Genomic DNA, 18,338 nt, shown 5'->3' with positions numbered 1-18,338 from the left:
TGATTTGTAGTGTTGAAAGCTACAATCATCCCGTGCAGCAGCACAAACACCAGCGCTTCATATATCACCTTACCACTTCTGATGTTGCTAATATCCATGCTGCTGTTGGCATGGTTGCACAACTGTAAGCAACTGCTAGTATAAAATATATGCATCTGTTTCACGTATGTGTCTGCATGGATTGTACATATATTTAGCATCACTTCATAACGTCTCGCTCAATAAAAAGAAAAATAAAACACATTCACCTTCCATATGCATGCTTTGCATAACAACGATTCCCAAGGTACGTGGGATCTGTAGAATTTTTTCCAGTTAAGATTGAGAGAAATGAATGGAAGCTAGACAGGTCGAATTACAGAACATATAGGTGGGCTTCTATTACAATGTAAACATAGAATGAACACCAAGCATAGAATGGCCCCAAAAGAATGGAAAACAGTGCTGAAAGTGGCAGGGTATAAGACAATGATGAGAAATCAGTGAACAGGAAATGTCACTGGAGCTAACGTTCTGACAAAATGGCTTGCATTCATTGAAACGTTGTCACCTTTTATAATGTTGGCTCCAGCAACATTTCCTGTTCAACCACTTCTCATCACTTCAATCCTCTGTCTTCCTGTGAACTTTTTTTCTTGTTTAGAGCATTAGGCAGTGTGATTTGCAATAAAATAGAAAGTTTGGAAGTATGAAATAAAGTCAGCCGGTGGAAGACGGGAGTAATCAGGAATGTCCAAAGGAGCCGTTTATTTTGCAGTGGGCTCAAATTTGTCTTGCATCATTTTAACAATCTCTTTGCATAACATTTAAAGCAGTCATATCTGTTCTGGCATCATCTTATCCATTGTGTGAACAACGATATTTGCTGAAAATTGACAGTGGTGATGCTCACAATAGTGAGCCCTATCCAGGATGAATGCTCATTTCAGTGTGGGCACACATTTAATGCAATTTATTTGTGTTGATATTAAACCAAGTATTGACGACAAAATAATATGAGCAATAATGGTGATCGACGTAGGACATGAGCGCTTGAAGTGTCTTCCACATACAACACAGGGGGTTTTGGTATACTCCCACCAGTGACAATTAATTTTTAGATGTGAAGCGTCTTGGGGTTGAGCTTAATCTGGTGTGCAGCGTGACCACCCTTACAGCGCATGCGTGCCCCTCCCGCCATCGCTCGTAGTACATATTCGTGTTGTCCATTCTCACGTTTCAGTCTGGAAGGTATGATGTATCTACTGACCTCCTCAAACGTGTTCTGCAGTACAACAAGGTGAGCATGTTATTAACTGAACAAGAATTTAAAATGTGCTGATAAACTACTTATTTGTTCTATGGAAGGTTAATGTGCTGCATATATTAGCTGAACAAATATATTTACTAAAGCATGTAGTAGAAAACCTTGAAAATTATTTGTTTTCCCAAGCAATGCAATGTTCTTTCTATTTTTTTTTCTTACTGCATACACCAGCAAGTGTAAACTACACGTGCTTTAGCTTATTTGGCATCATTATTAGGGGGAAAAAAAAAAGAACACTGCAAACAATACTCCTAACTAGCATTTTTTTTTATTAAACAAGTACTACACTCAAAAGCAGAACCAGACATGCCTGCACAGTTAGTTCACTGGTTTAAAACTTGCACATCGTGATGGCAGTGACGTGCCATATTTACACATTGTCAGAGGGTTGTGACGTTGACGAAGGCAGCAGTGAAGAAGGGTTCGAGATGTAACTTCTTATAAGGGTGAACCTTTGCCCGCTAAACGAAAATTCAAACTACAAGCAACACACTCTATAAACTTATAGTGGTGAACAACAACCAGCCATTGATAATCTGATCTATGACAGGGAGCGTTCTCATTTATTAAATGTGGCATCGAACATTCGAGCGTTACCGCTGGTGGCCGCGTTTGTTCGAGAATAAGCTCAGCTGTTCACATTTGCACACCCAAGCCGAACAGATGATCATAAAATGATCTGGAATGTCCCCAAACATTCTCTTGCGCAGTATCTACAAATACAATGAGCCGGTAATATAAAATATAGAAAAGAATGCGTGTAGCAAAATCAGAAGCATGGAATGATAATATCTGATAGCTTTTAGCATATTGTCTAGTTGTCTGCAACTTACAATCATAAAAGTTAAACAAATTAATCAAGTTTTGGAGACTTAGCAAAATATGAATGCCTCGATGTACAAGCCCCCCCCCCCCCCCCCCCCAGCACACAAATCATTAGCAAATACCAAGACAGGATCGATGACCGAGTACGAATGTAGGATGAGCATGCCCTTTTAAACACAGAATAGTTGCTTCACATTATTAGTTGGCACGTTAATGTGAGTCACTGCAACAAGTACTGGACTGAAAAATATCAGGAAGGGCATGACCAACGATTAAGCATAGGTTGATCTCTCCATTCCATTTTCTGCTGGTGACTTTACCAAAGGTTAATTGTAAGCTTGTACGCATGAATATTCAGGTATTCGAATTTGCTTCAAATTAGAATTTAAACTATTGGAAATTTCAAAGTGTTCGAAATAAACAAGTAGGTGTATATTATTCTACAAGTAACTTCCTTGTAAATGTGGTTTCACTGCAGTGAAGGGATGCTGTAACGTGAATACGTCTTTCCAAAAAAAATCCACGCTGCCGTGAAGCCCTGCTTCAAGGTTAAATGAACATTATACCCTCACATAGATTTTCCCTTTCTTCAAGTTTAAAAGCTTGTTGCGCGAGCATATATTCTCTAAGCAACACAAATTTTGAAAAGTGACATGTTTTACCGGTTATAACTTGCATTCTACTGAAAGTCTAATCCTGCTACTATTTCAAAGTTGCTTCCACTTCCTTTGAACCAACAAGAATTACAGTTACATATGCTTTGTTTCAATGTAAAAAAATTATTGCGAAGGTTAGTTGGGCCATGACAAATATGTTCATTTTTCTTTACAATGTGTGATATGTGCTATTCAAATTCGATTCGAAATCATTCAAACCAAATCATGATTCACACAAACTTAGTGAGTTGTTTTGGTTCACAGAAAGCATATTTTCTTTGTTTGTACCACAGTGTTAACTTTTTATTCATCGATTCCGAAAAGGTTCAACTGTTATACAGATCATTTAGGATCAACTGCAACATTCTTTAGTTAATTGCTTCTTCCGTGTCCTACCACTGAAACACGAATTCATCCGAATGTTCTGGAGCATTTCGCCTGCTATATCTGTAACCTCCTACAGAGACCAACGCAAAGCATCGTCTTGTACAGGCGATTTTGATCTGACAAAATCCGACAAACTCTAATTGCAATGTAAGCACTTGCTTGACAAGTTAAGCTGCTCCACCGAAACAACAAAGAATTGCAAATCCTAGATGTGACTTTTTAGTGTAGTTTACATAGACAACCACTTGTAAATAATTGGCTAATACCTCACGATGGTAATGAAAAGTTTGTCTCTAGAGCCTGCACTTTGTTTCGGGTGAGTTAGAATGATACAACTCGTAACCAAACTCTCATGTGTGCTTCGCTTTTTTTACCCCTTTGTATGACATCCCAAGTCCTGCACAAAGGCTTACGAATACATGGGCTACATCATGGAGAAGGAGCAGAATTATAAGGATGCTGCTCAGTACTACGAGAGCGCTTGGAAACAAGGAAGTCAGAACAACCCTGCCATTGGTAATCCTGTGATTGGCTTTGAAGCCTAATTAGGGACTGTCGTGCAAAGTTTTCGAGACTAAGTAACCCAAGCAATACGGAAGTTCATAATATAATAGAAACAAAGTAACTGATATCACTTGAATAAAGAAATATCTGAAGTTAAAGTCCCCTTGTCAGGATGTTAGCTCCAACACCGACACCGAGACACTCTTTAAGGACAACTTTCTGTTGTATTGAAGGAAAAACTGCCAGCTCCTGCAATTTTATTACTACACTGTCTTATGGAAGCATCCAGTAGCATTTTTGGTCTCTTGGAAAGCACACTAGGTCGGCATAGCTTTATAAGAATGGTTATTATAAGCGACAGTTTTGTGAATGCAGTTTTGCATGTGCTTGGGCACATGAGGCCTGAACATGAAATTGTGATGTAGAAAAGTACAGTACTCACAGGGTGATACACTACGTTGTTTTATTTAGTATAATGAATGCTATGAGCAATCGCTCGTCGTAACTGTGTCATGTCACTGTAAATCTGGCTACGACTGGTCATGTTAGCTCTAACGTAACTATTTAAGTCAAAATTACGCCGACAAGACATGAGCTGTATATGCTGAAAAGTAAAGTGCTTAACCATAGATCCTTGCATTTAAATTCACGAATACACTAAATTTTAACACAAGTGCATCGTGTCAATATTGAATTTGTAAATAAGATGCTTGTTTTTTCTTCCATGGCTTAATATTAATTGAGAGCTCAATACACCACATTGTTTAGAATCCCCTTTACTCATGTATCATATCTTGCATCGCTACATAGGCAAGAGTTGTCTGCGATCTCCTTATAAAGCATTTTTTGTTACTTCTGCTCCAGCAAAAGTTTAAAGTCTAGTCTACTTACAAGCAATAACCTGCCTCTGAGCAACACCTCATAAGAAATACAAAAAATTTTCTGGAAGTAGGTTACCAAGTGCATTTTATGCTCTAAGAGAAAAAATAACAGAAAAAACAAGTTTGACCGTAGTTTGCTTGGCTAATGCCAATAATTATTTTTCTCTTTTCACAGGCTACAAATTAGCCTTCAACTACATCAAGGCCAAGCGATACACAGATGCCATTGACGTCTGCCATATAGTAAGAAATTTCTTTTACTATTTGCTGTCATGCAACTTTAATGTGGGTTGTGGAAGTCCTTACTCTTTACATTGCACTATTGAACACCGTGAGCTTCTAACCTGGAAGATAAATAGTTGAAATAACAAGCTTTCCTAAGTGAAAATATTTGAGTCTTTATTTATTACTTGACCTTTTTTCTGAAAACAATATCATTAAACATGGCACTAAAGCTCACTTTCTGCAGGTTCTGGCTAAATACCCAAGCTATCCAAAGATAAAGAAGGACATCTTGGAGAAGGCACGTGCAAACCTTCGCACTTGAGGCGTTCGGCGTTGTCAAAAAAGCTGGTCCGTAATTCACCGGCAACTGTTTGCATTGTTTATTTCCTAAGATAGTGTACGATGTCTTCACCGAGCACAGCTACCTTGCATGAGCGCTCCACGAGGCATCTCCTTCGCTGAGCACTGCCTTTGCTTCTCTCATTACGTACGGAATTTTCTCGTAATCGGGCAACGACTTCCACTGCTCGACATCAACCTGAAAGAGAAGCGAAACTTGGTAGTAGCGTAAAGGAAATGTTGCGCCTAGTTTGTGGATGTAGCGCTTGTGTACTGCTAGCGTGAATAATGAATCGTGCGGTTGAGCTTGAATTTCTACTTTGTGCATCTTGAAATGCACAATTAAAAAAATTTTCAACTAGTTGCAGTGAATTGAAATTCAGGAGAGGTGGCACGTATGTAAGACAACTTCAAGGAGATAATTAGACAACCGTACTAAAGACAGCCTGGTACTATCAGAACATGATTCTATTAAATTAGCAGACATGTACTGAAGTATATCTAAAGTGCTTCTTGGTTGCGGTAGATATACGACATAACTTTTTTAGGGATAATGGGACAAATGTGTCCCACCTTTTCTTCTTCAGTAAAAGCTTTATTTGCCGCTACGTGCCTCAATTATCGCTAATGCTTTTTTGCTGTAATGTATCGAAAACATACAGGAAACCAATAAAATATATTTCACATATTTACGTTGCATAGGTGGTACATCGAGTTTTAATTTCTTTTGTTCTGTTCTGTTTTTCTTACACTGATGTTTCGTTGCGTGCATAATTACATAATAATTGCATAATTTTGCTATGTTTCTCCTTTTCTGGATTTTTAAAGAAGTAATTCTAGCATGTAACTGTAGATTTGCTTTGCAAATTGTAGTAATATGTCAATCAAAAATGTCAGAAGTGCACTGGAACAAAACATGAAACATGTTTTTTGCTAAGCCAAATCTATATAGCAGGCATGCATAAGGATTTTAAGTTTGATGGCCATTAGTGCCTTAAAAAGGACAGTGTATTATTACATAGAAAATTTTGAAGTTCTTTTTTATCCTTTTTCACCACTATGAGAGCATTGACAATGAGACCAAAAAGAGACAGAAAGAAGCTAAAATGGTTGTGCATGCATAGAGTTTAGACAGAGCCTCTGGGCATAGCAAGACAGGCACAGATTATCTACCACATCTGGAAATGAGGTCCACCACAAATTATTCTTTACATACTTTTTGATGAGTACCTTCTCTGAACGGTACTTGCATCTGGCGTTTTTGGGCAAAAAATGAGGCAAAAGGATTACAGCTTAGTGCCTCCATGAGACAATGGGACAGCTGTTGTCCCACTTTTTCAAAGACTCTTTACGGGTCAATGGAACATATGGGTCTTATTTCTATCTCGTAGGTTGATGATTGTATTTTGGTGAAAATCACTTCATACTATTGTGCTTTTTAGAGCAAAACGACACCACAAGAAAGAAGACAGAACACAGTGCCACTTGTGCTGTTGTTTTGTGCTAAAAAGCAGTATTGATTCACACTAACCTGCCCGCCAATTAATTCTGTTACGTCATACCATTTTTAAGCCTGTTATTTAGATATTAAGCAGGAATAATTGTTGTTATCATGCGAAAAATACTGATGAACCCACAAAAGGATAATGAAAATATTTCTGCTATGCATGTCATTATTAAAGTAAGCATTTGCTGTATGGACTGAAGTGTTACAAAAGCTGTAAAAAGACATGCCATTCCTGTAACCAAGAATTAGGTATGGCAGCTGTCAATGAGACCATTCTCACAAAAATATAACCCAGTGAAATGGCATTGATCGGCAGCATGACCTTTAGACATACATGCTTGGTAGGTAAAATGCTTGTTTACACAACAATGTTTATCATTTTGTTTCACTGTGATCAAAGTTTAGCAAGAAACTATGGATTCGAAAGCGAGATGGAAAATTTACCAAAAGTGGTTGGTAGCCAAGTGATGCAAGATGCCTCAATTTGGTTGAGACGCTTCCTTTTAGAGCTGACGTGTGTCTCCAATAATTCTTGTGATTTGCAGTGAGAACCACCAATCTAAAAGATGGAAAAGAAATCAAAGCATATCTAAGGACACCAGAAGCACAGGCAGCTCTGTCTTAAAAAAACAGTTAAAACTTTATTTAAATGGCCTAATTTCATAAATTTTCTGATTTATGAAAAAATTCGGATTCCCCCTGCAGTTGCCCATAGGCACGTTTATAAATTGAAAATAAAAAGAAATGAATTTCCCCGCCAAACCATATTAATTGAAGCAGTTCGGAAAAAAAAAAGATGCATAGAAGAAGAGGTTTTTTCAAATTTATGGCATCTAGATTGTCTGGTAATGTGCTGCCAGTATAGGAGGGGCACAATGGATGCAGCAGAGGCATTCCCGTTTTGGTTTTTACGAAACTACAAACAGAAACTGCATGGAACGATGGACTGCACGTTTCTTTTTAGGCTTAGGGTCAGTTTCACCAGATGGCAAAAGTGCACAGTAAAAGGGCTCAGCAACACTTTTACAAGTAGCCATGAAATGGATTCACGTACTTAAGGAGCTTATTGCCTCATGAATAGACTACTGCAAAAATTTTTTTAATTCGTCCAATACGAGCAGAGTTCCAAATATTTGTTGCGTGCTGCAATAACTTTCTCTCTTCTCTCGTCCAAACAAAAGCACTGGAAGCTGAGCAAGGAGAAATAGCAAGCGCAGAGAAGATACGTCATGCTCGCCTCATGACCTTGAGCACTTTTTCTCTCACTCACTTGCTCTTTTTTTCTTCGAATGTGCACTTGTGGACACATTCCAGCCTACCACGGCAGTTGCAGTAACTTCTCAGTGCGCTATGATCAAAACAGCGAATGGTATGATACTTGGGTCTGTGACGCAATGATTTCTGAGTAAACAGCATCATTTAATGAGACAAAAAAAAAAATGTGATTTCTTGCCGACTTAGAGAATTTATCGTAAATTTCAGGCCGCATGCTGTGCTACAATATTTGGCTCACATGTTCTCAGGAGCCTCAACTGCCAATCGGCAGCATTTTCTAACCATGTTCAAAAAGTGTTGCAGGGTCCCCTTAACTTTCACCTGCATGCCTTCTAGGCGCGCAGGTGAGTGTTAATGACAAATACACTGATGTGGTAGCTTTTGTGCGTCTCTCCTATACAATTTTAAATCTGTAAGGACGAAAGAATGCCATTCTCGATTTTACAAGTTCCTGATTCAACAATATAATTCGTGGGTCCCGGTGACTTCGTTAAATCGAGGTTAAACCGTGGTACCCATTCAGCTTTTATAATTTTACAGAAATCCGAAAGGCATACCCTAATTATAACACTCTCACCAGGGTCAAAAAAAACTTCATTTATCGACAACTTATCCTTTCTTATCACAATTTATCCACACAACTTCATTTATCTATTAAAACTAGCGATCCACTAGCTACACTGGAATGTGACCATCAAAAAAATTGAATGAGCAGCCTAATTTAATTCAATACTGTAACAAGCTTGCTCCATGCATACAATCACTCATGCACATCAGATCTAGATAACTAACTACCAGACCACTGTTTGTTAAAAATTTAGGTTTGAACCCTGAAACTGTCAAACCAAGTGTTATTGACAGCACTGCGACGCTGCATGTAGCTCCAAAAATTTTTCAGCGCTCAGAGTTGTAAATGTGACAGAATTTCGCACAGTGTGAACTTTTCTGAGTGAGACATCACAATTTGACAATGCTGCACTACAAACACTGTTAGTATATGTACATGTCAATGTTTCTTTTTAAGCTTCTGCAGGTAGAAAAGAACAGCACCGTCATTATAGAAACTACCACATGTAAAAAAATAGACATGCTTTTACAGAAAAATATACTAGAGGGGTATAACTTTGAATTTTTACACTGTAAATAATGACTCGCTCTTGCTTGGGCTATCTGGAAATTTCGTCCATATCTATACGGCAAACCCTTTACCATTGTTGACTAGAAAAAACAGTGACATGTACTATTTTGGGCCTCAAAAATATAATCTATGAGGGAGATGGCAGTAATTCAACACACAATATTTGGTAACTGCAAGTCCGACAAAATTTGGCTACAGTCATTCAATAGCATTAAAAAAAAAAAAACAGTGGGGCTATTCTCATGATCACAAACGACACAACAGCTGGACCATACAACTTGTTACAATTGTGTTATTGCTATGACAACTTTCGACAAAACTTTAGTCAGATTCTGCTTATAATGGTGAGTGGAACTGAGAATGTATTTTGGACTCCCTTCACTACCATAATTTCCAGACCGCTGTAAAAATGGTAAGTTGCAGACCCACGACAGACTGCTGAAGTGTAGTAATATGTTTAGAAAACAGACACTACATTTGCTTCCTCTGATATGAGTCGCTTTTAAGTACCGTTGCCTTGTAGTTGGCCTTCAGTGCTCCATTTTTTTTTGTGGATTGCTACGATACTGTTAATAATACTGTATACAGACCTCATCATTACGGCAACATCAATGGGGCTTCAGAAAGCAAGTTTGTCTTTGAAATCTTCATTCCTATAGTTGGTACTTTATGACTGCCAAGGAAACATCACAACCCATTCCACACAGGTATCTAAAGACTACTACGATCGTTGCAGAATGTCTACAGCAGACAAAAATAAAGCCCGCGTTCATGTACACTTCAAGAGCTGAAAGAATCAATAGTATATACAACAGTGTCAAAACTGTACTGCAGCACATGCAACGGGGCAATGAAAAAAATGTCAAGTTGCAAATATAATTTTTAGAACTTACACCTTGGCGTCCTCAGGTACTTTTAAATCTTCGACGTAAGAGTAACCGCCATCAGATGCTGATGCCAGTTGGGTGTTTATGGCCACAGGATACTCGCCTTTTCGCATGACCACAGCAAAATCTGAATTTATGGGGGGAAAAAATGCAAATGGGATGCGAGAAATGTCTCCATTCTTGTGACCTAGCAAAATGAATTCAGCACACCTGGTCAGCTTATGAAATTCACTTGAAAATATGAAATGCTACTTGCTGGGTGCCGATATATTAAAATTCAGATGTCTCAATATGCAACAATAATGGATGATGTGCTATTAGTCCAAAGGAACAGTCTGATATGGTCAAGAACGTTATGGTGAGGGAGAGTTCACGGCCCGTACGCATTTGTCATCAAATGTCCTGTGTTTACAGAACTGTCTATGAGTGTCATTCAGCTTCAACTTTCAAAACTATACTACAACTACAAGCAATGTTTACTTTGCCCTTACAGGTTACTGTAGTACAGTGGACTCTCAGTAAATGGAAATATGTTAAATGTAAGCGCTGCTTAAATGGAGCAACTGCCTCTGATATGATTGGTTTCATACCTGAATGCTGCAACCAAGTTCACCTCTCAGTAAACAGAACTCCTATTAAATGGAACACATTTTCCCAGCCTTCCTAGGTTCCGTTTAATGAGAGTGTACTGTATATCAAATGACTAAGGCATAGTTCTCTCTCTCTCATTTTTTTTTAAATTTCTGGTTCATATACCTGAGGGTGTTGGCTTAGTGCTCCTATGAGTCATTTCCATCATGCCAACATTTTGTGCAATTTTTAATATAAAGCGCAACTTATCAGAAATTATGATAATACTGTGGAAGAATTATGCCTTCAGAAAACATTTCCAATGTGGTAGTTAATGTCTAATGAGAGTTCACCACACAAACAAATAAGGTAGCTATGGGCAGTTTACTCATTTTTGCTACTCTCAGCTGATGAATCAATCAAATAAATAATAGTATCAAGGGAATGTAATGCACCTGATTATGTGCAACTTAGCCAAGAGTTACGCAAAACTCTGAAAGCTGTTGCTGCAAAGTAAGCACTTACAACAAAATTTACTTTTAAAAAATCGGGGGTTTTATGCACAAAAACCACAATATGATAATGAGCGCTGTAGAAGAGGACTCTGGGTTAACTTTGATCACCTTGCATTTCACTCCCACTGAAATGCCGCCCTGTCTGGTGATCGAATCTGTATCCTGAAGCTTAGTGGCACGCTACCACACCTGCTGAGCTACCACAACGGGTTCAACGTTCCGTTCCCGACTCACCGATGAAGTAGCCGTGCCTTGTCCACAGCCCTGCCGCGACAAACTGTGCTCCTCCGAGAGCAACTTCGAGACTCTTCTTCAGTGGAACCAGCAAGCTGCTCTCTTCGGCTGCCACTTCGACGGCTTCCTTTCGCAGCCTGTCGGGTAAGACCGGTCCTTGGTACCCCTTGAGGTCGATGCGAACACACTGTTCCAACTGGAGCAGGTTGGTCAGCATAGCTGGCCACTTTTTGCCAGAAGCTGCCAAAAATGAAATGACAAAGAGCGCTGCTTAATTTCTCAACACCGAACTTAAACCTAAAGTGGCCACGAGGTGAAACGCACAACCAACATATTCTCATCGCGAGGTCACTCAGACTTGGCGCTCTCTATTGTGTAGCCCTGGAGCACTTTGCAATTCATAGTTAATATACACTAATGAAGGTCCTAAATTAATTTTAACCACGTGATGTTGTTTAACATATACTAGTGCCTTTGCATTTTGACCCCTATCTAAATACAATTGCTGTAGCAGGTAATCGAAACCATATTACGAGCTTAGCAGCCCGACACTTTAGCCACTAAGCACTCTCTTACCCACTGCTAAGCCATTGCATGTGGAAGGGAGTGGTGAAACATGTCCTAGCTACAATTGAGGTCACTACAGCTATGGCTACATAGCAGAGTACCAGTCCACAGCACTCATAAGAGAAATATAACTGTGAACTTTGATCATAAATGTCAACATCTTGAATTGTAAAACTTCTGCTGCATTTTAAATTTTCTTTGTCTTGAACAGCTGTTGTTAAACACCATCGAGTCACTGGCAACACACGGTGAGACCTATTTAGCATTTTTCGATTCCAAGGTTGGCAAAAATTACAGACGGAGTGAAAAGGCAAGGTTGCAGACAAGCACCTTGTTTTCGCTGGCACATATAAGGAAAAGTGACGCGTTAATTTGCAGATGCTTATGCGCCAACGTGATACGGCACTACGCAGGTTATTCGCACTACACATACGCAGGTCGTACTTGCCGACTGATTTAAGTTTATGCGTGCAAATTTCCTTTTTATTTTTGTGGCACGAGCAATGAGTGAAACTTTTGCTTCTCACCCTTGAACCTTGCCTTGTTGAGAAATTGCTCGTCAAAGACTCGCCCCAGCAACTCCTTTGGGAAACAGTGCAGCCTTGCCAGATTCGACACCAGCCTCGCGAAGACGTGTGGTGCCGAGAGCTCCACCGTGGCAATTTTTTCCTGACACGAGGCCAGAATGCGGGCAGCCTCGCGAAACAGATCTGTGTGCTTTGGACATGCAGCCACTAAGTCTGCAAGGCACACCACAGAGACCCTCTTGTCTTGGATGACGTTTTCCTCTTCCTTGACAATGCGCTGCGCCACATACTCCGACAGGCTTGGTGTGGCGTATTCGTGCTTGTAGCAGCAGTCGAGCACCAGGCTCAGCTCCGACAAAGGCCAGTGGTTATCCGTGCTGTGATGAATGAGGGCTTCGAGCAGAGATGATTTCCGAGCATCTCGCATTAAGCTCGCAAGAACAGCCCTAATGGTCTAGCAAGTTGACGGAAAAGAAAAGGATCAGCCAATATTATTGAACAAAAAGCAATAATCATCAATATGCTTTCTGTACACTGCTACATATTACTCGTAGATGTAATTATCTTTGAGAACTTGACCACAATTTAATGAATATTGCTGTTAAATCTCACATGGCAATTTAGAAATGTCCAGTTTTTGTAAAGAAGGACCATAAAACTTCTGCCTCTTTTCTTTCTCTCCGATTAAAATATTTATTCAGTAATGGCAGTGTGAAGCTTAACATGAACCAGCATGTATAGAAATTGAAACAAGTGTTGAAACAATGGCTATGTGCGTGGACTCTTTAACACAATCACATTTTAAGAGTGCACAGAAAATGGTACATCTTGTATAGCGAGGTTAAATGAATGCCCCCTACTGCACTTCCTTTAGCACCAAGTTAAAGCGAGGCACATACCTTGGGTGCATATGACGATAAATTTTCCACCATAATCTGTTCACATCCTCTCACCAATTCCTTGACAGAGGGTACCGTGAAGGAAATTGAAGGACTCATGCCTACAGTGATGACTAGTGTGGCTGCCTGTTCTGGGTCCAAATTTGGGAGTGCTGAAAGCAGGCTGATGGCCATTTTCTTTGGAAGGAGGAACAAAAATGAAAATTGACATAAATGAGGGTTTCAGTTGACATAGCCCTTGCTAAGTAATGATTCCAGCAGTAACAAGACTGCTCGGCAATATTACATGTGGAGGTCACAAGACAAACGACAAGCACTACATTGCAATATAATTTCGTATAACTTCCAGCCGACTTTTCACTATGAAAGCATTCTCTGCACTAATAATATAGTGCAGCATGTTAACACAACAATGATAATTGCATTTGTCTGTTCAAATATACTATTCAGTATAACCATTATTGCTAAAGCACTTAACACTGTAGCAAAGCATCATGTACAACGGCAGCAAATTACAAGGCACTATCCCCTTTATCTCTAGAGCAGCTGGGCCATATCGAGAATATGCAAATCCTATTTCCTGCTGTAATGCAGTCGAGATACATAAAAACTGTCATACAAAAACTGCAATATTTTAAAATACACTTAGGTTTGCAAAACGTTTCAAATGTATGTCGCCAATATTAAAACACAAACAAGAGATAAATGTAGGAAAGGATGAAGGCTAATGTCATGAGAAATGATTGAACAGGAATGTCGCTGGAGCCATAGTTTGGACAAGTACACTTGTCTTCATCAGGGTGGCATCTGCCTTTCATAAAAATTCCAAGGAAAGCAGTTGCTACCCCTAAAGAAAACGTGTCTTGGAGAAACGTTGGCTTTGGCGACCTTCCCTATTCAATGATTCATCATTATCAAAAAGTGGTCTACAGAGAGTTGTTTCGATTATTGACAAATAACTTGTAATAGACTATACTTGGCGACAACCTGTGTTGGCAGTGGAGCAAAGGCAATGGAGGTGGGGTTCCGCACACTCGTGTTTCTCTGCAAATAGTGTGGCAGCTTGCAGGTGACTTTGCCGCTTGCATCGTTAACAAGTTTTGAAAAACATATGCGTGAATGGAAGACATTTGATTGTTCAGAGTGCATTTCGGTGTCCTATCACGAGCATATTTTTTTAGAACTAAACAGCGCATTCATGGCTGTACAGCAATGTTGCAACTCCGGAATCGTTCCACATTTTTGCAACCCCAGAATATAATCGGAATGGGCGCATAACCTTTAGGAATGGAATGGAATTAAGCACCTTTTGCACACAATGGAATTAGGTCTTTTTCTGAAAACCGAGCACGTTTGTGTCTATGCACTGTTTTTCAAACTCCAAACATTAGCAAGTCAGAGCCTCGAATTTAACAATGAAATAGTATTTTTTAAATGGCTTAACTGATTACAAGCATGGTAAATTTATAAATAATGCACTTACTATAATTCTGTCCCCTCTGACGTGGCACTAAGCCGGGTGCGCGACATCATCGCGTCCTACTGGGCCAAATAAAAGTTGTTTCAATTATATAGACTGTGTTGGTCCGAGGTTTGTCTTATTTTTTTACGTAACCGTGGCTCTGTGCCGTTGTTATCCATCGTGCAAAGCTACAGCGGTAGCATACCCCCACTTACGCCTTGTACCTTTTTTATCCCTGGCGGTGCCCCAGTTACCTGCTGTCTCCTCACCCTTCACTTCTTTGTTTTTGCTTCTTGAATCGAACGGAATTGTGGCAAGTTTTAATTCCTCAGAATGGAATAGGAATGGGTTGTCCAGTCCATAACACTGTTGCACACTGACCCACTCACATCATGGACGCCATGTTTACTCTGAAAAAACTTTGGAAAACAGGCATGCTGAAAAGGTGGTGCTGTCTAAGAAATGGAAAGAAAAGAAAGGCATTCTTGCTAACCAAACACTACGTACATTTTATCTACGACTTCCAGTAACTGTTTGAATCTCGTAATATATAAGCAGTATTTATTTCAGCGAGGCAAATGAGAAAATTATCAGTAAACTGAAGAGCTATTTTTGGGTGCGGTAGCAAGCTCGTGTTTGGTTTTGTAGCTTCCACAGTACTGCCAAGAAAAGTTGTCACTAAGTTTAAGACAACTCAATCATCTACTGAAGCGCGCAATGAATGTAACCATAAAGAAAAAATGGCAAGTTAATGTTGCTATGTGCTAGTTCAAAATGTTTTTTTTTTCTAAACTTGAAATTATTAGTAAATATCTTTGGCATCATAAGAGAGCAAGAGTTAAGACACAGTATGGGGAAAAATTTTTATATGAAACAAGAAGGGAAATACCTCAACAAGGGCAGAGTCCAGCTCTTTCGTATAAGCAAACTTGAAGCAGCGCACTACATCGTGAACGTTAGTGAAGTCCAACTGGATGGGAAGCTGAGCTTGGAACACGAGAGGAATAGCTATCTTCAATGCGTCTGTTATTGAAGAGCTTGACTTCTGCCACTGAAGGAGCATGTCAAGAAATATGAGCTCTGACAACGATAAACTGTTGATGCTGTGCTTTAGCATTTGTCCCATGGCCTGGACAAGAGCAGTACTGGCAGGAATCTGAAAAAGTGTGGAGAATTTGAGCAACGATAACACTTCTTGTGTCTCGTAAAAGCGCATCCGCTTTAACGCCCGATTGCATAATTCTCGGAAGCCTGGATGAGAAGTCAAGCTCTTGAAGTCCACTTGTTTAGGCTGTTGCCTGAAACGAAATAACAGCTGTGGTATTATATTCGGCAGACCAACAACAAGCAACGCTCATGTTCTTAGACTTACAGCTAATTCTCCTCCAAAAACTCACGCACAAATGAATGTACCCATTTTCACACGTGTTATTATCAGCAATTACTATTTGAGCAGTTTCCAGTTATCTAGACCAAGTACAGCGGGTGCTGATCAGCTCACTTTGGTGGGTATACTATGCTTCATTTTCAATGCTTAATGCACTGCATAACTTTTAGTTATCTTTTTGTTGTTGTTGTTCATAACGTTGAGCCACCAACTTTACGATGTACATATTGTTAATTGGAATAAGTTTTCTTGCCACAGTTTCCAACAACACGCTTGTTGGAGCAACTATAATTGCTTACTTGATCACATCGTGAAGGCATGTAAACGCCGTCAGCACTTGCGCATTGTTCATTACTCGGTGGTGCTGGCCGACTACATCGAGAAGTCTGTCAACATTTTTGGCCCTCTGAAGTTGTTCCGTGAGGATATCTGAAAGATACGCGAAGCTTCAGGTCGCAGATTGTTTGCGTCGAGCCGCCAAAGCGCGCACAGAGGAAAATAGCGCGGATCAGCATACCTGCGTCTTTTGAAAGTGCGCTAGGTGTAATAGGAGCCTTCGGTGTGGCCGTAGTCGTGATCATCTGGTCGCTTGGCGATACATCGGACGAAAGTGACCTAAATGCTGGCAGCCGTCTAGGCGCTACGAACTGCTGCGCTATGCCCCGGAACAATACAGACGGTATTCGCCTCAGCATTCTGCACCTGCAAGTACGCTGGTAAGCCGTGAGCGACTTGAGAGGATACCACCGCATGCACACGATCGCTGTTTGCTTTGAGCTTTCGCTGCACTTCATTCAGCCTTCGTGCCATGCTCACTCACCTCGTATATTGTGACCAAACGGATATATTACTTCCTCTTTAGACCAACCAAACTTTTTCACGGATGTTCGGTTTCAGTGCCGGCAATCACATAGCGGCGAACGTGCTAGCGAACACGGGAGATTCGATCGCGAACGCAGTTTTCATACAGTGTACTGTAGTTTTCATTTCTTCGATCTTCAACCGATTTCGCACATGGTGGCCATATAAAAGGAGACTATATAAAAAAAAAGCCGATCGCAAATCCAAAAGCCGAATGCAAGGCAGCACTTGCGGTTTCGGTTTCTATTTAGGCGCGCTGTCATTTTCAACTACGCTGCTGTCGACGTAAACATAGTGCCAAGTCCGCCAAGCCATACTCTCTGCAGCCTAAATTTTTCACACTGAAATCCGCTTGCGAGCTCGCTTCTTTAGGACATTGCAAAGTCTTCGAAAGAGGCGGGGGTTATCTAGTTGAACTCGCTCAGAACTCTGCAAAGAAGTCGTGTTTGCAAGACGTCATCAAGAGCACGTGTATCGTGAGTTTGAGACAGATTTCTTCACTATTTGACATACTTAACTTGGAATGGGGCTTCCTATTCACGCCCTTGATATTGAAAAACACAAGAAATGCATGCGCAAAAAGTTTTAAGTGAAGCATCGCGCGGTCTTGGCATTCCTTTCGCGTTATGCATGATTGCACGGGCAGAGCCGCAGGCGGAATTTTTTTTTTCGGGAATGGGGGGGGGGGGAGAAAGGAGAGGGGCACCACTTCAAAATGGTAATTTTTCGCTCTGTATGCCATGACAAAAAAAAAATTAGGGGGCGGGGCACGGACCCAATGTGCCACCTCCTGGCCATACGCCACTGAGCATAGGTGAAAGTGAACTTACTTTTGTTTAGACAATTTAACAAAAACCTAATAATATGCCTTGTTGGATTATGTCAGTGGAGTTCACAGTAAGCAGCGGGAAAATGTCTTTTTTTTTTTTAAAGCTGACAACGCCTCAGTTTGTCGCCCCATTCATTTGTTCCATTCCCATTCATTGTGAATACATGGCATGTGTGCCATTGTTCATTACATTCAATCTGTATATGTGACCTCCGACATTTGTGCGTGAGCATTTTCGATCCCGCCAATGCTACCCAAAGACACTGAAAACGAGGACCCATTATATTCCTGCAATTTTATGAAGTGTGAATGCAGTAGAGATTTCAGATGCACATTGAAAGTAGCATTGTTAGGTTCAGTAAACAAACTACTTCCGGGACTTCCTAATATCTTCCTCAATTGTCCGACATAATGTTAAAGCCGTAATTTTCACAATATAAACCAGGCCCGTAGCTAGTAACTTTTTCGGGAGTGGGGGCATTTGTTGAAGGCCTTGAGAAACCTGTATCTTTATTATTTATTTTTACCAAAACATGCCCCTTCATCCAAAATTCAGT

General features: G+C 40.2%; 2 protein-coding genes across 5 annotated transcripts in view; one reads left to right on the top strand and one right to left on the bottom strand.

The window, feature by feature from the left end:
• Positions 1-5,156, top strand: part of LOC119172693 (tetratricopeptide repeat protein 21B) — a 30,865-nt gene extending 25,709 nt beyond the window's left edge. For all 3 annotated transcript variants that reach the window (XR_012894901.1, XM_075892859.1, XM_037423843.2), the window contains 4 exons: positions 1,223-1,279; positions 3,570-3,690; positions 4,735-4,802; positions 5,029-5,156. Coding sequence is in view for 2 of the 3 variants with exons in the window: in XM_075892859.1 (XP_075748974.1) it covers positions 1,223-1,279; positions 3,570-3,690; positions 4,735-4,802; positions 5,029-5,106 (324 nt within the window). In the remaining variant the exon portion in view is untranslated. The remainder of the gene's footprint in view (positions 1-1,222; positions 1,280-3,569; positions 3,691-4,734; positions 4,803-5,028) is intronic.
• On the bottom strand, positions 5,141-17,057 carry LOC119172050 (FAST kinase domain-containing protein 2, mitochondrial). 2 transcript variants are annotated; one of them, XM_037423020.2, is made up of 10 exons: positions 16,912-17,057; positions 16,609-16,804; positions 16,391-16,520; positions 15,594-16,002; positions 13,243-13,419; positions 12,344-12,797; positions 11,250-11,489; positions 9,937-10,057; positions 7,075-7,189; positions 5,141-5,322 (listed from the first exon to the last, which is right to left on the bottom strand). In XM_037423020.2, exons 2-10 carry the CDS (start codon positions 16,784-16,786, stop codon positions 5,206-5,208), a joined length of 1,941 nt encoding a protein of 646 aa, XP_037278917.2. In that variant the 5' UTR covers positions 16,787-16,804; positions 16,912-17,057; the 3' UTR covers positions 5,141-5,205. The 2 variants fall into 2 exon arrangements, with proteins under 2 accessions (XP_037278917.2, XP_037278916.2); XM_037423019.2 differs by having other exon boundaries at positions 16,609-16,793.
• Positions 17,058-18,338: the final 1,281 nt, after the last annotated feature.

The sequence above is a fragment of the Rhipicephalus microplus genome, chromosome 4 (genome assembly GCF_043290135.1).
Source record: "Rhipicephalus microplus isolate Deutch F79 chromosome 4, USDA_Rmic, whole genome shotgun sequence".
NCBI classification, from domain to species: Eukaryota; Metazoa; Arthropoda; class Arachnida; order Ixodida; family Ixodidae; genus Rhipicephalus; species Rhipicephalus microplus.
The sequence above is the reverse complement of the archived record's forward strand: the minus strand, read 5'-3'. Positions and strand labels throughout refer to the sequence as shown.